The 19,737-nt window shown below is 52.2% G+C and overlaps 1 protein-coding gene across 1 annotated transcript in view; it reads right to left on the bottom strand.

The window, feature by feature from the left end:
• Ap3d1 (adaptor related protein complex 3 subunit delta 1) overlaps positions 1-18,288 on the bottom strand; it is a 32,625-nt gene extending 14,337 nt beyond the window's left edge. The window contains exons 1-11 of the mRNA XM_048460574.3: positions 17,942-18,288; positions 9,515-9,610; positions 8,276-8,356; positions 7,150-7,230; positions 5,210-5,317; positions 4,371-4,500; positions 3,064-3,203; positions 2,905-2,978; positions 2,281-2,330; positions 1,120-1,169; positions 664-712 (exon numbers count right to left, since the gene is read on the bottom strand). Coding sequence (XP_048316531.2) covers positions 664-712; positions 1,120-1,169; positions 2,281-2,330; positions 2,905-2,978; positions 3,064-3,203; positions 4,371-4,500; positions 5,210-5,317; positions 7,150-7,230; positions 8,276-8,356; positions 9,515-9,610; positions 17,942-18,037 — 955 coding nt within the window. The 5' untranslated portion in view covers positions 18,038-18,288. The remainder of the gene's footprint in view (positions 1-663; positions 713-1,119; positions 1,170-2,280; positions 2,331-2,904; positions 2,979-3,063; positions 3,204-4,370; positions 4,501-5,209; positions 5,318-7,149; positions 7,231-8,275; positions 8,357-9,514; positions 9,611-17,941) is intronic.
• Between the last annotated feature and the right edge of the window lie 1,449 nt (positions 18,289-19,737).

Raw genomic sequence — 19,737 nt, 5'->3', positions numbered from 1 at the left:
CCCTTTCCTTCAAATAAAAAACAGTCACATTTTTTTTTTTATATGGGGGTGTGCACCAAGGTCAGAAGACCATTTGTAGGAGTCATTTGTCAGCCCATCACATGAGGTCCAGGGAAGGAATCAGGGCATCAGGCATGGTGGTAAGCCCCTTTATCCACTGAGCCATCTTACCAGCCCCCTAGTTTTGAGATCCAGGTTGGCCCTGAATTCTCACCTCTCCTGCTGTAGTGTCCTGCTCCCTGCAGACCTTACAGTGTTTACTTTATTTCTGAGACAAGGTTTATGGAGCTCAGACTAGCCTTGAATTCATTAGGTAGCCAAGCATGACCTTGACACCGATGGCCCCACCTGGTTTCTGAGGCCCAGGTAAGCCTGGATCCTACAGCCTGGCACACCAGCATGCCCAAACAACTAAGCCTGAACCCAGCCTAGATCATTTTCATGTTTGCTGTCTCCACACTACACTCAGCACAGTCCCCACCTGTCAGGGTACCTGGGCTGCAACTACCTAGTGCCTGCTCCCCACGGTGATTGCTCCTACTAAACCCACAAAAACATCATGCTGGAAGGCATGAGGACAGCAGAAGGTCCTGAGTTTTGGGATTTCTGAATTCCAGGCATGGCATTCATGCAATGGCAGCCTAGCAGGTGGCAGTGACTTACGGTTCTGGTCTGAGTCTTCTATCAGTATCCTCAACTTCTGAACGCAGAGCTGAGGAGAAATATCACACTAGTCACGGTTTCCCAGGCAAGGCTCAAGTTGGTCTTCACCCCTCCACACGCCCTGCAGCCTGCTAACAGTCCCGACCAAGGGCATGTATCTGGGTGCAAGAGGGCAGGTGACTGCAGCCTTCTCACTAGGGACCCTGCTCAGTATGATCTGAGGGGCCAGTGGGGGTATCTCATGATAACAGCAGCTGCCCAGGCAGACTGCATTTGGTCCCCACAGGGCAAGTGGAAGTACAGTGGGGAAAGAGGGTGCCTGAGGGCAGGCTGGGGCTAGAGGGGTTTCTTTACACTTCAGCTGTTTGAGAAAAGAGAACTTGGAGGTGAGCACCACGCCTGGCCCTTAAGTCCCAGCTCAGTTGATCTGCGGAGGCCATCTTCCCAGAGACGCACCTGGATGCTGGCGCTGTGGTTGGGCATGCCCGAAGACAATGAGATGAGCACTGGGACACAAGGAAGATGAGATGAGTGACCCTGGGTCAGACAAGGACACCCTGCTGACCCATCCCCACCAACAGGGGCCTGAGACGGTTTGTATGTTCAGAAGTCAGGGGATCCAGCCTGGGTCTCCCACCCTCCCCAACAGGAATAGTTTCTGGGCACTGAAGCACTGGTACACAGTCCCTGCTCATGTCTGGGATCTGAGGTGCAGTCCTATGCTGGGCAGAGCAGTCCCCGAGACTTCGCAAAAACCCTGAGTGATGATGGTTTTGGGGAGCTCTCAGATGACAGCAATCACACATCATATCTTGTATGTGGCTGAGGACACAGCATGATCTGATTCTCAGAAAGGGTTCCAGAAGCCCTGACTGCTCTTCCTGTGGCTGACAGCTGGGTTGTGTCACTGGGGTATAGCCACAAGGGTGGCCATGTGAGTCCTAAGGACTCCCCTGTGATCACTGTGACCTTGAGACCTCACCTGGGAGCTTACACCTTCATGCTATCTTTTCTCCTCTGCTCCTTCTACCCAGGCAGAACAGTCATGCTCAATCGCAAGCCCAAGGATGCTGGGCCCAAGTCCTAACTTCCTTGGGTGTTGTGTGCTCGTATGGAGACAAAGGTAAACGGCAGGCGTCCTCTGTAACCCTTCCCATCCTTCCTAACCTGCAGCACAGAGTGACTAAAGTGGACACAGACAGTGCTGCAGACTGTGCTCAATCCCCTGTGCCTGCAAAGTCCGGCTCCTACGTAATCTCTGGATGATATGACTATCTCAGCTCAGTTCTGCTGCAGGGGACTGGAAGAAATCTGGAAAAGTGGGATGTACCTTTCAGGTTGGGCTCTGTCCCCACATGGGAGAATAACCTCTAAACTTACAAAGGGGCCTGAGGAAGGGCTGAGGGATGAGCCCTGCAGAGACCTGAGTTTACAGCAGCACCAGAGAAGAGGACTTGGTCAGGAGCTAACCACCTCATCCAGGAGATGCTCAGGCCTCTCAGCTCCTTCCAGCAAGAAGGCCTGCATCCTCTCCTAGCATGGAAGCAGCTCGAGAGGGGGGCTGATCTCCCACCCACACCAGCACCCTCCTAGCAGAGGTATGGTCAACACACTCACCTGCAATCACGGTATTCACACACTCGTACAGCAGAGACATGGCAGAGGTGCTGAGAGAGAGGAAGGTGTGAGGACCCAGCCCAAGCAGTGTCGCACACAAACAAGATCACTCTGCTGGGCTCCATGGGAACAGTATTACTGCTGTCCCTTTAAAATCCTGTGACATCACAGTGATTACTTTGGTCCTCCCAGTCAGGGAATACAACCCAACACTTTCAACTTCTCCTACTTCCAGGCTGAGGCTGAGCCCCAGACCACTCCAAAACCATCCCTGCATGTCATGATTGCTTATAGTTCCTCCTGTGTCACCCTTCCAAAGGGTCAGTCCAGGGGGACATGACATGGCGCTGGGGCCCTAGAAGGGTAAAGGGCAACATGCACTGCTTGGTATGTGGAGTATAGGTGAAACTGAGTATAGTGGTGTACACTTATAAACCCAGTACCCAGGAGGCTGAGGCAGGAGGATTGCTGTGAATTCCAGGCAAGACTGAGTTATAGAGTGAAATGTGCCTCAAAAAAAAAATCAAACAGACTCAGTGAGCCAAGAAGGGCAGGATAGAGAGGAGCCAATGTCAGAGTGGCACCAATGTCCCTGCCCAGGGATGGTGGCTGAGTAGCAGCTACCTGTGAATGAGGTTGGTGAGAGGCTCGATCAGCTTCTTGCCCAGTCTGGGCTCCAGGGGAGTCAGGGCGCCGAACTACAGGGACAAGGGTGCTGTGGTCACTGGAATACCGCAGACTGCGGGTTCAGGCCTGGCACACACCCCAGCCTTCTGGACTTACCAGCTTGATGATCTTGATAAGGACCCAGTTGTTGGTGGAGGACGTCATGAGCTTGAAGAACAGCGGGGCCAGGGACAGGTAGTTCTTGGGGTTGCGGCGGGCTAGCTCGCAAATGACATTAACAGCTGCAGACTGCACCCCTGAGGACAGAAAGACGGGCTCACATCAGCAAAGAGTGGGGTGATCCCCATTTATAGGGACCATCCCCATGAGTAACAATCACACCCAAAAATCCGGACATCCCAACACAGCAAAGGAGCCTTCCCATTTACAGGGATACCCTGGATAACAAGAACGTGTGGTACAGGCGTCTGTGGAAGCCTGCGTACACACAGCATGGGGCACAGTTCCTGCGCTTTTCCGAAGACACACTGCTTCTGTTCAGGACAGAAACGGTTTATCTATGCCCTGCCCCTTAAGTAACATTTACACCTGCACACCAGAAAGGACTGCCATGTGGCTGCTGAGAACTGAACCTGGATCATCTGCAAGAGCAGACAATGTTATTAGCAGCTGAGCCCTCTCTCAAGCTGTACTTTCCCTTTAGTTAGCTTTTAGCTTTTTTGTTTTCTTTCTGGTCTTTTTTTTTTTTTGCTTGCTTGCTTGCAACAGGGTTTCTCTGTGTAGCCTTGGCTGTCTTGGCACTCTGTAGACCAGGATGACCTTGAACTCACAGAGATCCACCTGCCTCTGCCTGGAGTACTCGCCTGCCTCCCTTTTTGTTTCCTTGAGCCTGGGTACTGATGTGGGAGGGAGACTCCACAGCGGTCTCCACCCACAAGATGCCCATGCTGACATAAGCAGACTTGAGTGGGATTGTTCCCTTGGTTTGCCACTGCAGCACAAGCCCGAGAAGGACACCGTAGTTACTTTACCTGTGTGTCTCACCTTAAGAGATGTTCCTGAGCTCAAATCCTAAATGACTACAATTTTAATCAAATGACATTTAAAGCCTCCACATGTTCCCCAGCCCCTCAAAGCTCTTGGGCTAGATGTAAGGCCCACAACACCCTGCACCGCTCAGTCAACTCTGCAGAGGTAGGAGATAGCAAGACTCAATGGCCACAGCTGCATAGCTTCCAGGGAACCCCTGGGCTCCACTGACCTCAGAGCAAGCTGGCTATGCTGCACCTGACAATCCACTCAGGCCAGAAGGAGAGGTCCCAGGAGCCATGGGAAGTTCTACTCACTCTGTGAACTGTGGCTTGTGGATTAAAGGAGATTTGCAGTGGGGATACAGATACCTCCCTCCATGCCCCATCCTCCCATCCTCCCAGGAGCTGGCTAGGCAGTTTCCTGTTACCAACCTGGGTCTGGGTCTTCCAGCTTCTCCTTAAGCCGGGGGAAGGCGGGACGCAGTGACTCGGGGTACTTGAGGAACACTTTGTACATGATCAGGACTGCCTTCTTCCTGATGTACGGCTTCGTGTGAGACATCTGCAGGGGACACTAGGTGGTCAGCAACTCACCTGCTCAGCGAGCCGCCCAGCACCCCTTCCTCCCTCCACAACCCACCTAAAGTAGGCCCTGCTGCCCTCAGGTTCCATATCAGCCTCACTCAGGTCGGCCTCCCTCCTACGTTAGACATGCCAGCCCACAGAGGGTGCCAGTCACTTGTAAAGCTGATCTGGTTATAACATGTGGCCCCATCCCCAGGCTGCCTTCACAGGAGTCTACTCCAGGACAGTCTCCGCATGGACCGCTAGCAGGAGTACCCCTTATCTCATCAGGCTCTAGGTGGGCTCTGTGCAAGCCATGCATGCTCTCTAGTCCACAGGGCTGGCAACTATCTGGAAAGCTTCACAAGCCGCACTGCTACTCAATGGGCTAAACAATCTGTCACAACAGCTGCAGCCACCACAGAAGGGCATGGCAGGTCCTACTGGAACTCTGTTTACAACAGGTACCTGCTAGATCTGGATAAGACAGTGGGCTCTGCCCCCTCCCCGCAACGGTACTGATGAACTTTGAGATTCACCAGGCAGGATCCAGGGGACAAACCCAAGGCTGATTTTTGCTTGGTCCCATCCACCCTGGCCACACACCAGCCACTTCGAGGGTTTGTTTCTGTCTCCTCAGAGCGAGAGTTCAACTCTGGGCATCGCCGGATGAAGGTAAAGGGTGGCGCAGGCACACACAAACTCACCAGGGTCATGATGTCATTTGCCAGGTCTCTGGCAAGATCTGGGGTGACAAAACAGGACAGACCAGTCAGTGCCACTCCAGTGTCGTACTGGCTGGGGCTGCTCAGGTCCTGCAAGGGGACAGCAGGAGCGTCAGTGCAGTCCCTTGGGACTATCTGATGTCTGTATCCCAGTCACTCTGCTGCCCAGCAGGAGGTGGCATTTCATAGCTCCTCTGCTGTCATCAATAGGAACACAGTTTGGAGGCAGAGGACTAGAAAGCTCTATATGGAAGCCAACAGGTCTCTGGACTCCTTGGGGACAGAGGCTACTCTGTAAGTCACAATTCCTAGGAAAGGACAGCCCAGCTCCTGGTAATGTTATAGGAATCTGATTCTACTCAGGCACTCTCCATGATACTAGGGACAGTCCTCTGGCTGTTTCCGAGCTGAGAGGCTCTGGACCAGTGTTGACTTCATCCTTCTAATAAGCAGGGAACCTGAGGCAGAAGACTGACCCCACTTGCCTCCATTTCTTCTGGTGTCCTGACTCCCCGCTCTCACTAAGGCAGTGCACCTGTCATTAGAGGGCTCACCATCCACTTTTGAAGGGCTTCCCAGCTACGTCATGGACACCCTGGGGCATGCTGAGTAATAATTAGCAGAATATTGGAAGCTTTAAGGCCTTTGCGTTTGCACAGCCAATTGTCCTCAGAGGCCAGACGTCACAGTACGCCTCCCAAACAGACAGAGAAGAAAAGGAGTGAGCAATGAGAGCACTGCTCTTCCAGGCTGTTTTAAACTGCACTGGGACTGCAGAGGCCTGGGACAACATGTGCCTGTGCTGAGCCACACAGACACCAGGGCCCACTAAGGACATCAGCAAATGCTAAGGACAGCAGTAACTCCCCAACCTTCTCCAAGCTCCCATGTCTCTTACAGAGGGAGACCTAACCCCTGGCCGTACACACTGAAGGCACACAGACAGCTAGATGCTGATGTAGCCAGCCAGAGCCAGTCTCAGCCCCAAACCAACCCCACTTCCCTTCCTCCTAGAGCCCAGTTCCCCTCAGAGCCTGGCCTCTCAGATGCAGCTTCTCCCCACAAGGCCCACCCACCCAGGACCTTGTCCTTTAGAAGGCCCCACCTATGCCCACCTGGGCCCCTGCTGCTCTCAGAAGGACCCAGTCACTTAGACCCCTGTTCTTCTCAGAACGCCTGACCAACCCAGGATCTGCTCCTCCAAGTGCTCTGGCTCACCCAGGCCTCCTGCCTGAATGACTCCATAACCCTGACACACTGCCCAAGTGGCTCGCAGCTATGGCACCACTCAGCCCTGCACCTCCAGCCTCACCCTCAGCCAGGATCCACCCTTACCAGCACCAAGAGCTCCCTATTTCACCTGACACCTGCCCACAACACACTTCTAAAACCCCAGCCTCAAGACGAGTGGTGGGGATGCACGCCTTTAACCCCAGCACTTGGGAGGCACAGGCAGGTGGATCTCTGTGAGTTCGAGGTCAGCCTGGTTTACAAGAGCTAGTTCCAGGACAGTTAGGGCTGTTATACAGAGAAATCCTGTCTCGAAAAATCAAACAAAAACCTGCAGGGGTTATTTGTGAATATAGGGTGTGTCCTATGATAGAAATTATAAAGGGTCTGCGGCACAAGGCAGGCAGGAAGGAGGGGGCATGGCCAAGGACACCCACAGGCACTGGAGTTCTGGAGGGACTGACTGCCGCTGCCCTACAGTACCAATGGGGAGTGGGGAGGGACATGCAGAAAGCTCCAGCCTCAGGCCCCCAGAGTGTGAAAGCTCAGGCCTGCTGAGAGGTAGGGAATATGAGCAGTACCATGGCCTTGAAAAGCTGACCCAGGCGGCGGGGGAAGTGCACCACTGACAAGGCCCTCAGTGGTGGCCTTCTGTAGCTCACTTGAGTGGTTAAGAAAGCATCAGGGCCTACCTTGCGGATCTGGTTGGTGGTCAGCATGATGACATCGGTACCTTCGTGGAAGCACTGGGAGGCGGCAAGGTAGCCGACACGCTACAGAATCAATAGCCACAGCATCAGAGCCAGAGCCACCTGGAGCCCGTGGGTGAAGCCCAACGGGAGCACCCAGCAAACTCTTGTAGACAAAGGGTGACAACAACAGAGCACCTGAATCTCTTAGGAGCTCCTACGGAGAGGGACAGGCACTGGGACACAGGGTTCCAAGGCATTCTTCCCTAATGCCCCTCTCAGTAAGTGCAGACAGGTCTACCCACTCTGCTGTTTACACACGCACAGCAGGCAGCCCCTGGTTCTCATGATTACCTACCACTCCATCTCTCAGAAGAGGGACTTGTTTGGGGGCTGGGTATGTTCAGCATATGGCACACATGCATGGAACAAAACAGGTAACGGAAAAATATCTAAAGAGACCAGTGTGTCCAAGGGTGTCTACCAGCGGCTATGAAATAACTCGCCATGACAATGACCCCACAACTAGGTATCAGGGCCCCTGGGACAGCAGTGCTGATCAGCCTTGGCCACCTGGGTCAGGTATGCTCCAATCAAACACTGCTACTGTTGTATAGGGTGGCACACTCTCTCATGGCAACACTCAGGAGGCAGAGGCAAAAGACTACAGGGGGTTCAAAGCCAGTCCACAGTGTGGAAAGTCACAGTCATCCCTAGCCAGTGTCAAGCTGGGTGGTGGTGGCACATGTCTTTAACCCCAGCACTCGGGAGGCAGGGACAGGTGGATCTCTGAGTTCAAGATCAGCCTGGTCTACAGAGCAAGTTCCAGGACAGCCAGGGCTACACAGAGAAACCCTGTCTCAAAAAACAAAACAGCCGAGTGAAGGGTGGCTGGCACTCCACCTGCACTGTCCTTCAGGCAGAAGCTGTTGCTACCGTATCTATCTCAGGCCCTCCCCACTGGCAGGATGGCTAAGTGACACTTTCTGGGCAAACATGCTGTCTCCCTTCAACAGCAGGACACTGGCCACAGGACACACCTTCAAGGGTACCCTCCTGCCAGAGAACCCCCCTCCCTCAGGGACCTTACACACAGCACACCTGCCTACCAGACATTCTGGGTCCTCACCTTGAATGTGAACTTGGAGGCGCTCATGACTTCAATGATGTTGAAGGCAGCCCAGCTGATGTCGTACCCAAGCATCTGTAACTGTTAAGGGGGAAGCACGGAAGTTTGTACTCAGGAGACAAGGCACAAAGGTCCAGCCACAATCAGAGCACTCACAACACATGTGAGGAAACAAAAAGCATTCAATCTGAGCATACAAACTTCATCCACCACACTTCCTTGTAAACGTTTATATTTTCTTTCCAACAAATGACTCTGACAAGGCTGGAGGTGCTTCAGAGGGAGAGTTCCTCAGGGAAGCAGCCCCACCTAGAATCCTCCACAGAGAATTCCCCTTGCTCTCAGGGTGTGGCTCAGCAGAAAAGTCCCTGGCATGTGAGAGACTGGGCTTCCAATCCAGCACTTTTAATTTTAATTTTAAAATTTTAATTTAATTTTAATTTTAAAAATTAAAGAGCTGGGCAGGGCTGGAGAGATGGCTCAGAGGTTAAGAGCATTGCCTGCTCTTCCAAAGGTCCTGAGTTCAATTCCCAGCAACCACATGGTGGCTCACAACCATCTGTAATGAGGTCTGGTGCCCTCTTCTGGCCTGCAGACATACACACAGACAGAATATTGTATACATAATAAATAAATAAACATTAAAACAAAAAACAAAAAAAAAAACCCAGAGCTGGGCAGTGGTGCTGCACGCCATTAATCCCAGCACTCAGGAGGCAGAGGCAGGCAGATCTCTGTGGGTTTGAGGCCAGCCTGGTCTACAAGAGCTAGTTCCAGGACAGGCTCCAAAGCTACAGAGAAACCTTGTCTCAAAAAAACCTAAATAAATAAATAAATAAGAGCTAGCATGGTGGCTCATGCCATTAATTGGAGGCAGAGGCAGGTGGAGCTCTGTGAGTTCAAGGCTAGCCTGGTCTACGGAGTGGGCTCAAAAAGTAAAAAGATAGAGAAGGGCAAATTTTCCTACAATGGTTAGTGACGGCCTTGTGGCACACTCTAATACAGAGAATCAGTATGGTACCTGCCTCCCAACCTGAGGAGGAATGGGGGCAGAGGGCAGCCACATTCACCTGCCCTGTAGCGAAAGGGCAGGTTCAGAACTGGAGCTTCTGCATCACATGCCCAGCCTGCATAAGAGCATCAGGCAGGACTCTGCACAAGCTTTGTGCTGCACACAGCAGCAATGTAAGATGGACAGACAGACGAGCAGGCAGACAGGCCCACAAAGGAGGCACTCACGTAGGTGAGCTTGCAGACAGCGTTGGCCTTCACAGCGATGTTGTCCTGCTTCAGTTCCTGCTTGATCTCGTCGATGCACTGAGAGATGTACTTGGCCTGGGTGGGAGACAGCAGTGTGATGCAGGACAATCAGTGACCAAGGTGGAGGTTGCCAGCAGGTGCTCAGGGAGGTGGGCAGGACGAAGAGTCGAGACAGCCTGGTTGCAAAGACCTGAACCCTAGCTGTGTGTCAAAGTCCAACTGGGCATCTATTTATTCTCTACTGGTTGGAAAATCCAAAACAGCAGAATCTAGAGTTGGAAAGTAGACACGTGGAACTGGGAGAGGCTAGTGACTCTTCTAGGTGACAGGGTTTCAGCTGGAGGAAGGGAAGGCAGAATTCTGGACGTAGGTAGTGTTGCAGCCACCTGCCTGATCTACCCTTGCTACAGAGCCCACTGAACCCCCTTTCCCTCCCATGGGCTGCTCTGCACAGTCCCACTCATTGGCTTTCACCCTTGACCTTCCCCCTCCCCTGGCACAAGCTCAGCAAATACACTAAATGACTTCTTGAGGACTGAGGCACAAAGTCCAGAGAAACAGATGTGGGCCCTAGGCAATGCCTCCTACACCACTCCGGGACAAGCACAAAAGGAGTCAAAGCAGCTTCCGGGGACAGCATGAGCTGGAGGAGGCGCTGAGGTGCAGCCACAGCAGAGCATGGAGCCTGGCTCTGTCATGACAGCAGAATCAGCAACCCCACCACACCCCAGAACCCTCTACCACAATCCCGTCGTTATCAGCTTCCACCCCAAGGCTCCGTAAGGCTGACCTAATAGGCTGTTTGTGGGACCATCACTGCGCAGGGTGTCTTGTTCCTAGCATGGGGCCACAGGGAAGAGCCACAGTTGTTCCAGCACCCTCTCAACAACAGATTGGTTCATTTTGGCCTCTTGGGTTTCATATAGCCCAGACTGCCATGCACTGAACTGACCCCCATGGGATGGCAGGCATGGGCTACCATGCCTGGCTAATCAGAGTACTTTCCTCAATATCTTATGATCTAGACTGAGTCCAATGGAACAAGTGTCACCACAGTCCACCTCAAGAAATTAAATGACACTCGGGGATCCTTAGCATTGTCCTGCTGTAGGAATGACCTTGCCTCTTCCCTTCAAAGAACCCGGACTGTCAAGGATTGAAAAGGGAAGAACTCAAGGTCAGCATCTATGAAAGGGGTGGACCCTCAGCTGGAGGGAGGGTGGAACTTGAAGAGTGAACCAAGTGAGAACTCCAGAGGTGCCAGAGTTCCATCTGGCAAGTGATGCCTGCCCAAGTACTCAGAGCAGTGCTCCACCAGGATTCTCAGAAGCTGCATGTTCATAGTCCTTGCAATATCCTCCTGGTTTTCAGGAGGGAAGGCCACTGTTGCCTGAAACACAACCTAAAGAGACTCTACTCCCCAGGTCTGGTAGGGCAAACCTGTAATCACAGTACCTGAGAGACCGAGGCAGGAGGACTGCCTCAAGTTCCAGGCCAGAATGGATTACATAGCAAAGTCCCTGACTCAAAAACCCAAATTAAAAAAGAAACAAAGAGGGGCTGGAGAGACGGTTTCAGCAGTTAAGAACAATGGCTGCTCTTCCAGCGGTGAGTTCAATTCCTAGTAATACTGGCTCCCAACCATCTACAGTGGGATCTGATGCCCTCTTCTGGCAGAAAGGCATACATGCAGACAGAGAACTCAGACATTAAAAAATAAATAAATAAATCTTAAAAGAAAAAAAAAAGGTTGGCAAAATTGCTCAGAGGTTAATAGCTCTGGCTGCTCTTCCAGAGGTCCTGAGTTCAATTCCCACAATCATCTCTAATAGAATCTGATGTCCAGGCAGACATGAAGGCACAACACTGAATACATTAAATATGGCTCAGTGGGTAAAGTGCTATTTGTGCTGAAGACGTGCAATTCCAGGTGAAGACAGGAACTTCAGGAGCAATGGACAGGCCAGCCTGTCCATAACAGGAGCGTCAGAGATTGTGTACTACTTGCCACACACGGGCACACGGGAGTGTAAGGGCTCTGGTATAATGTATTTCACCCAGTGGATTTTACAGCCTTGGTGCAGGAGCTGAGGCTGTTAAGTATAAATCCCAGAGGGGAACAGAGAACAGAAGACTCTACCACCTTAGAGTCTGTGAAAACAGCGACTCACACTTTAGCCAGGAGTGGTGACACATGGTTTTAATCCCAGAATTTCAGGTGGCAGAGGCAGGTGGATCTGTGAGTTCAAGTCCAGCTTGGTCTACAGAGCGAGTTAAAGAACAGCAAGGGCTACTAAACAGGGAGACCCTGTCTCGAAAAACCATACAAAAATAAGAAAGAAAGAAAGAAAGAAAGAAAGAAAGAAAGAAAGAAAGAAAGAAAGAAAGAAAGAAGAGAAATTCCCAATTCAAGAAGCAGCACGGGACTAAGATACTCAGCAGTTATAGGCACTGGGTGCTCTTTCACTGGGCCAGGGTCTGATGTGCAGCTTACAAGGGCTGTAAGTCAAGTTCCAGGGCATCCAGTGCCCTCTTCTGACCTCTGCAGGTACTGTGTGCCCATAGTGTACAAACATGCATCTCTTATCCCAACTGTCATGATACCCATGCCTATATAGAGATACCCTATCTTAAAACATAAAATAAAAACAACAGCAACAAAGGTATGCTCCTGAAAACAAACTCTGCAAGCTGTCCTTTGACCTCTACATGGACACCGCGGCCTGTCTAGACACAGCAGGGCTGGTATCTCCTCAGACTGCTGGTACATTCCTGTCACCCTAGTACTTACAAAGGTGGAAGAGGCAGGAGGATCTCTGAGTTTGAAGCCAGCATGGGCTACAGAGTGAGATCCCGTCTCTAAAAAAATGAAAGCCAAGCCTGAACCTGAGCTTGATCCCTTGAAACAACATAGTAGAAGAGAAGAGACAGACAGACAAAATAAAAAACAGGGCAGACACTTTCTCCAGATACTTTTGTTTCTGTGGTGCTGGGGAAGAAGTCCAAGGCCTTGGGCAGCCCAGCGTCTGCTTACCACTGTTACGTCACAGCCCTGGACTTCGCAAACATGCCTCACTGTGTAACTCAGGCTGGCCTTAAAGGTGGACCTTCCTGCCTGGGCTTTCTTCCAGGAGTGTGCTCTGTGCCAACCGGCTTTGTAAAAGAGGGGGCTGCTTTCTCAGGCTGATAAGAAGGCAGCTGCCAAACCCAGAGAAGCCAGGCAGAAACCAATGGTCCAGCTTGCACTTCCTGGTTGAGTAAAACAAAACAAAACAAAAACAAACAAACAAACAAAACAAACAAACACAGAAAAACCCAGGTGTCCGATAAGGACTATGCCAGCCTGCTCATAAGCAGGCAGTTGTGGCAGGCGGGGCTGACAAGCAACATGGCTCACGTTCTGGGAGACAGGCAAACTTCAACTTCAGGACAGGAACCGGCCCATGTGGGCACATCATCACAGGACAGCGGAGCCTCCTTGGGTTACGGTATAGGCGGGCACAGCTATCACTCATGCGGCTCCAGGGAGCACCCATATCCTGCGTGCCCAGCATCCAGAAGCTCCATAGCTTTGGCTCATGGCGCCTTCTTTCCCCTAGAACTTGCTGCAGTTTCCCAGTATCCGCCATTCTCCCCTTCCTGCCTCCCTGAGGACCTGATGATGAGACGGGTCCAGACGATCCAAGATCCCATCTGGAGAATTCCTTCTGTCACTGGAGGGCATGTGTTCACAGGTCTCACATGGGCACCTCTGGTGGAAAAAAGTCACCTCAGGGCACCCAAGTCACCCAAAGTAGGAGCAAGACTGAGCCAGGAGCTGTGGCTCCCATGGCTACAGCGGAGAAACCAAGAGATGGAGAACTGGCCCCACCTGCAACACAGAAAGGGAATGTGGATATGTGGGGAGCCTGGGAAGTAAGGTGACAGGTGACGTCTGGAGACTACATGGAACCCAGGTAGCAGCATAGGAAGCCTAACTTACAAAGTCCTAGGGGGGAGCTAAAGCCTCTGTATAAGCAATCCAAAGGGATTCCAATATCTGTCCTTTGAGTTAATCAGGAAGTTGATGTATAAGGATCTTTTTTTTTAAAAAAAAAAAACTTTTTTTTAAACATTTATTTGTTATGTATACAGTACTCTGCCTGCATGACAGAATAAGGCACCAGATCTTATTATAAATGGCTGTGAACCGCCGTGTGGGTGCTGGGAATTGAACTCAGAACCTCTGGAAGAACAGCCAGTGCTCCTAACCTCTGAGCCATCGCTCCAGCCCCCAATGTATAAGGATCTTGATGTCAAGTTCAGCCTGGGCAACTTGGCACAACCCATCTCAAAATGAAAAGAGTGTTAGGAGTGTGGCTCAGAGGTAGAACCCCCCAACACCAGGATTCTCCCAGCAGTAGTTTGGGGGTGTGGTCAGGGGTGGAGCCCCTGCCTAGAACTCCCCAATGAGGACTAGAGATGTAGCTCAGGGATTAAAAAACACGCCTATAAAGAACTGGCCCAAAAGTTCTACCATCACAAAAAGACAAACCTGGATAACACAGCGACACTGTCTAAAAGTAAAAAAACAGAGAGCAACCTGCAGTTAAGGGCACTGGCTGCTCTTCCAGAGGTCCTGAGTTCAATTCCTAGCAACCACATGGTGGCTCACAACCATCTGTAATCAAATCCAGTGCCTTCTTCTGGTGTGCAGCCATACATGCAGGCAGAACCTTGCATACATAATAAATAAATCTTTAAAAAACAATTGACACGGGAGCTGGAGAGATGGCTTAGAAGTTAAGAGCACTGGCTGTTCTTCCAGAAGTTCTGAGTTCAATTCCCAGCAACCACATGGTGGCTCACAGCCATCTTTAATGAGATCTGGTCCCCTCTTCTGGCCTACAAGCATACAGACAGACGGAACACTGTATACATACTAAATAAATAAGTTTTTTAAAAAAAATTAAGAGCATCAGCCATTTGTGCTGGGTACAAAATAAGCAGGAAAAGAATGGCCAAGGCAGAGCAAAGGACACAGGCAGCTTCAAGCACAGGTCACAGGAACAGCCATGAGCTCCCAGACTGTCAAGGAGCCAGGCTAGTATTTATTTCAAGCAAAAGTCCAACCCAGGACCTGGAGCAGTCCCTGACCCTAAGGACAGGACTGCACACACCTGTGGGTGGCTAGACAGAAACATGATATGGTGGTAGCCAAGTCCAACAACGCCAGTCTATAGTGGTGAATGAAGCCTCGTCACTAGCTAGAGCAGAATGGCAGGGGCCTTGACACACAGGGTACAGATGCATGGAGTCAATCCACCTTCTTCCTGAACAAGGCGGGATGTTTGGAAGTCACCTGAGTTGTCACCATCAGTCACTAATGGGGTGCCACAAGTACCAGAGAGCACTTCTGGTCCTAGAAGTTCCTAGAAACTTCCAAGAGCCAGGCAATGGAGCAGTACCAACATTAGCAAGGAATATCTTCTGGAAATCTGGAAATCCTAGCTCTACAGACATTGCCACAGAGAAGACATGTCCACCCAGCCCGTGGAACATTCCATCAGAGGGGAACAGCTAAAAACCCATGAGATAGCTACACCAGCATTTCAGAAACAACTAGGCTGGCCTGATTGCACTGTACAGACCAGCCAGTGCCCAGAGGAAGCTTACAGAAGGTGCTGAGCTAAATACAGCGGGATGTTTGGAGACTTGGCCAGCTGCAGAGAAACTTACTCCGGGGGTACCCTGTAGTGTAAGCTTTTGCTTTGCTTTCTTTCTTTCTTTTCTTTTCTTTTTTTTTTTCCTGCAAGGTACCTAGGATAGAGGCCAAGGCCTCATGCCTGCTATGGAAGTGGCTGCTTTGAAGGAGTGGGGGAAGTTGATGGGAAGGATGCTGTCTGTTCTTATTTAACAACATCAAAAGTGTGTTAAAAAAAAAAAAAGAAAAAGTTTTACAGAAGGATAAGCAAGCACAGCGCACCTCTAATGCTAGCACTCAGGAGGCAGAGGCAGGAGAATCGGAGCGAGGTGGAGGCCAGCCAGGGTTACATAATGAAGCCTAGCTCAAGGCAAAGATGGAGGATGTAGCTTAGTAATAGAGCTCTATCAAGTACCTGGAGTCTCCCAGGTCACAGCTGGTGGGAGGTAATAAGAATTAAAGGCTGGAGAGGAGAGGTGGCTCGGCAGTTAAGAAGGCTTGCTGCTCTTGCCGAGGACCTGAGTTTGGTTCCCAGCACCCATGTCCGGAGGCTCACTACCAATTGTAACTACAGCTCCTGCAGATCCAATGCCCTCACCCGGCTCTGCAGGCATCCACATACACAGCAGACACACAAATACACACTTATTACATAAAGGAAAGTAACCTTTGAAAAATAGAGAGCTGGGCAGTGGTGCTGCACACCTTTAATCCAAGCACTTGGGAGACAGAGGCAGGTAGATCTCTGAGTTTGAGGCCAGTCTAGTCTACAGAGAGAGTTCCAGGTCAGTCAGGATTGTTACAGCGAGAAATTTTGTCTTGAAAAATCATAAATATGGGAGGGTGGTGGGAGGAGGGGCTGAAATGGAAACTTTTATAATTTAATAATAAGAAAAAAAGAAAAATCATAAATAAAAGATCATCTTGAAAACCCACAAAACTTCCAGAGTGCACATACCTACAATTCAAATACTTGGGAGGCTAAGGCAGGAAGATTACAGCTCCTAAGCCAGTCGGGGTTGCACAGTGATATATGTGTCAACCACACTGCCAAGCAAGTGATGATCACTGCATAGCTTCTGCTGCAAGGCTTCCCAGCAGTGACTGCCCTGCATCAGCACCCCCAAAAGTGAGTGCCCATAGTCAGTGCTGGGCCCCTGACAACGGTCCCCAAGCAGGAGTAGGATGGTCTCCAAGAAGGAGGGACGCTTAGCAGTTAAAGGTAGGCTCACAACCAAAATCTTAGAATGCCAGGTGGCCAGCGGCAGAAGCCATGTAGATGAGGCCTTGGAGGGCTTTCTGAACAGGCCCGGCTATGCACTACTGAAAGCACTTCCTCCACTGTACACGTGTGAAAATACATATAAAACCGGATGTCTCACACCAAAGACACTAGGAAAAACGAACAAACAACCCGATGTTATATACAGCACGCCTCCATGGACACCTGTAGGGCAGGCACAGTCCATCCACACCAATTCCCAATGAAGACACGAGCCTTGGGGGTGGGGATCATGAAGAGCAAAGCACAACACGGGCTCCTGAGGACATGGCACACGCCCCTACGGATCAATCATCCCAGCACTGGGTAGGCTGAGGCAGGAGAATCATGAGCTTCAAGCCAGCCTGGGTTATGTACCTAGCTAGAGCCTGTCTGAGGCACCCAAACTAAAATGTAACCTCTCTCGGCAGGGCACTGCTGCAGGCTTCCCAGAGGACACTCACCGAACGGGTGAAGGAAGGCATGAGGAGGCATGGGTTCCCTTTCAGAACAGAGGACCACAAGAGAGCACAAAGGAAAGTTCAAGTTTCTCAGCAAAATGCAGGTCAATCAGCTACTTCCACTGACGTAGCAGCCAGAAGGGGGGCTCTACAGAGAAACTATCGTCCCAGTCAGGGGTCTGCTTCCTGAACTCTGGGTCACACAGCAACCATGCCCAGAAGGTCCTTGACACGGGTGCCCCCTTTCAGGACGGCCTTCCCGCACAGGCCTGTGTCCTTCCACTGAGTCAGGCGGGAGGCGGCCGCTATCTCACTTCTTCCTTAATCTAGGTCACCGGCTGAGGGGGGGAGAAAAGGAAGCAGGCTCGTGCTCACAGCTTAACTTCTGGAAAAATCGCTCCTACACCCTGAATTCTACGCTTCTCCATTCCAGGACACCCCTGGGACTTGGGCTGCAAACACTGGTAGTTAGGGGGATCTGGGGACAGGAACTGAGACCTGGCAGGCTTCCCGACAGGCCCCAGACGGCAGCCTGCAGCCCCGTGCCATGGTTCCCTGGGAGGGTGCGTCACCTGACTGCTCAGGGTGGGCTCCGGAACCAAGCTCTGTTACCAGAACTCGGCCTAAGCACACGGCCGCGCTAGCTCTCTGGGAGGCCGGCTCCCCTCCGAGCAGGTAAACTGAGGCTCAAGGGGTGGCCTTAACTGCAAGACCTAAACACTGGGGCCTCTGGGCCAGCGCTGGCTCCAAGTGGACAGGGTGGAGGCCCGGGGAGTGGCCCCTGGTGACGCCAGAGGAGACACCGGAGCCGTTTGGGGCAGCGTCTGTTTCAAGACGACGGGAGCTGCTGGGGGGTAAACTGAGGCCAAGCGAAGCTGCGCAGAGCTGCGGCTCTCGAGCGGGTGGGACGAGAATGGCGACGGGGTCGAGGAGGCGCCTTCGAGGCGGGCCGGAGGCCACGGGCGGGAAGAGCCGGGCAGCCCCTCTCCGCGCCGGCTCACCTCGTCCTCCTTGTGGTTGCGGATGCCGCGCACCAGATCCTGCAGGTTCTTGTCGAACATGCGGTCGATGCTGCCCTTGACCATCTTGAGGGCCATCGCGGCGGCCTGCGAGCTGAGGCCTCCGAGGGGAACGCCGCCGCCGCTGCCTTGGGAGGAGCGGGGACGCGGCGACCACACCTCGGGCGCGCGACGCGCTGCGCTTCCGGCCGCCGCGGAGCGGGTAACGTGGAGGCCAGAGCGACGGCTGCGGCCCGAGACCAGTCTGGGGAGAGTGGCGGCGAAGGTGGCCCCGCTGCTACAGCACCCTCGCCTTAGAGCTCAGCACCGTTCGCAAATGGCCGCCAAGATGGCGGTGGGTCAGCTGACGGAGAGTCTCGGCGTCCCGGAAGCCCCGCCCCACCAGGAAGCCCCGCCCCCACACTGCAGTTTCCTTGACAACCACACGCCACCCAATAGAAAAGTAGGCACCGCCCTTGGCCACCCTGCGGTTCGCCCCTTCCTGTGCAGCGCCCTGAAGTCTCATTGGAGCGCAGGACCCTACAGACGTTCTAACCGCGCCTCCTACGGCGGACGCCAAGTATTGGGGGGGGGGCTCCCTACGCCACTGAATGACAGCAGTGGGCGTGGTCTGGTGTAGGCGCGGCGATATGAGGGCGGAGCTCCTACGTGGAACTTATTCCGCAAGTTCCTGGTGAAGTATAAATCCAACTCTGCGTTTTCTGAATCTAAGAGGTGTCAATCATAACGGCAGTCCAGAGGCTGAGACTGGAGCGTCGGGGGCTGCCGGACAGCCTGGGCTGTTCGAAACCCTGTCTACCAATACCAACAGAGGCTCCCTAGGCAGCGTTCTGGATTCCATCTGCATGCCATCACCCTCCCTGTCATCCTAGCACTCAGGAGGCAGAGGCAGGAGAATCTAAAGTTCAGGGCCAGTCTTCAGTACTGTAATGGCTATACACAAATGTAAACGTAAAGATTGGGGACTGACACAGCAGTAATGCCCCTGCCTCAAATCCCCCCATGAGGGGCTGGGGGCGTGATCATCCATCATGAAAGCCCCTGTGAGACTGGGTACAATGCAGGGTGTAGACTTCCTCTCAGAACCTCAGAGAGGGGTTGAAGGTGAATGACTCAGACGTGAGTCTCATAGTGAGTCTGGCATGCACGAAGCCCTAGATTAAATCCCCGATACTGAAAAATAAATGACAAAAGTGGAACTGGAGAGATGGCTGCTCTTCCGGGGATCCTGGGTTCGGTTCCCAGCGCCCCCATGGTGACTCACAGTCGTCTGAAACTCCAGTTCCAGGGCATCCATAGCCCTCTTCTAGCCTCCTCTGGCACCAGGTACAAGAGTGGCACAGACATTGACCTAGTCACTTTCCTATTGCTGTGAAAAACATCATGACCAAAGCAGCTTGTAAAAGAAATGTTGTTTTTGAGGCAGGGTCTCTCTGTGTAGTCTTGGTTGTCCTGAAACTTGCTCTGTAGACCAGGCTGGCCTTGAACTCCCAGAGATCCGCCTGCCCCTGCCTCCTGAGTGCAGGGATAACAGTACCAGCACTGCCCGGCTAAAGGAGATATTTAATGAGGACTATGGTCAGAAAGTTAGAGTCCTTGAAAGTAGAGCAAAAGCATGGTGTCAGGAACAGCTGGGAACTCAACTCTTGAACCACAAACAGGATGCAGAGACAGTGGGAAGAGCGAGAGTCTCTAAGACTTCAAGGCCCCTCCTCAGTGACTGACCTCCTCCCACAAAGCCACACTTCCTAATGCTTCCCAGACAATCCTGGAAACTA

The sequence above is a fragment of the Myodes glareolus genome, chromosome 8 (genome assembly GCF_982192425.1).
Source record: "Myodes glareolus chromosome 8, mMyoGla1.1, whole genome shotgun sequence".
Lineage (NCBI taxonomy): Eukaryota > Metazoa > Chordata > Mammalia > Rodentia > Cricetidae > Myodes > Myodes glareolus.
The sequence above is the reverse complement of the archived record's forward strand: the minus strand, read 5'-3'. Positions and strand labels throughout refer to the sequence as shown.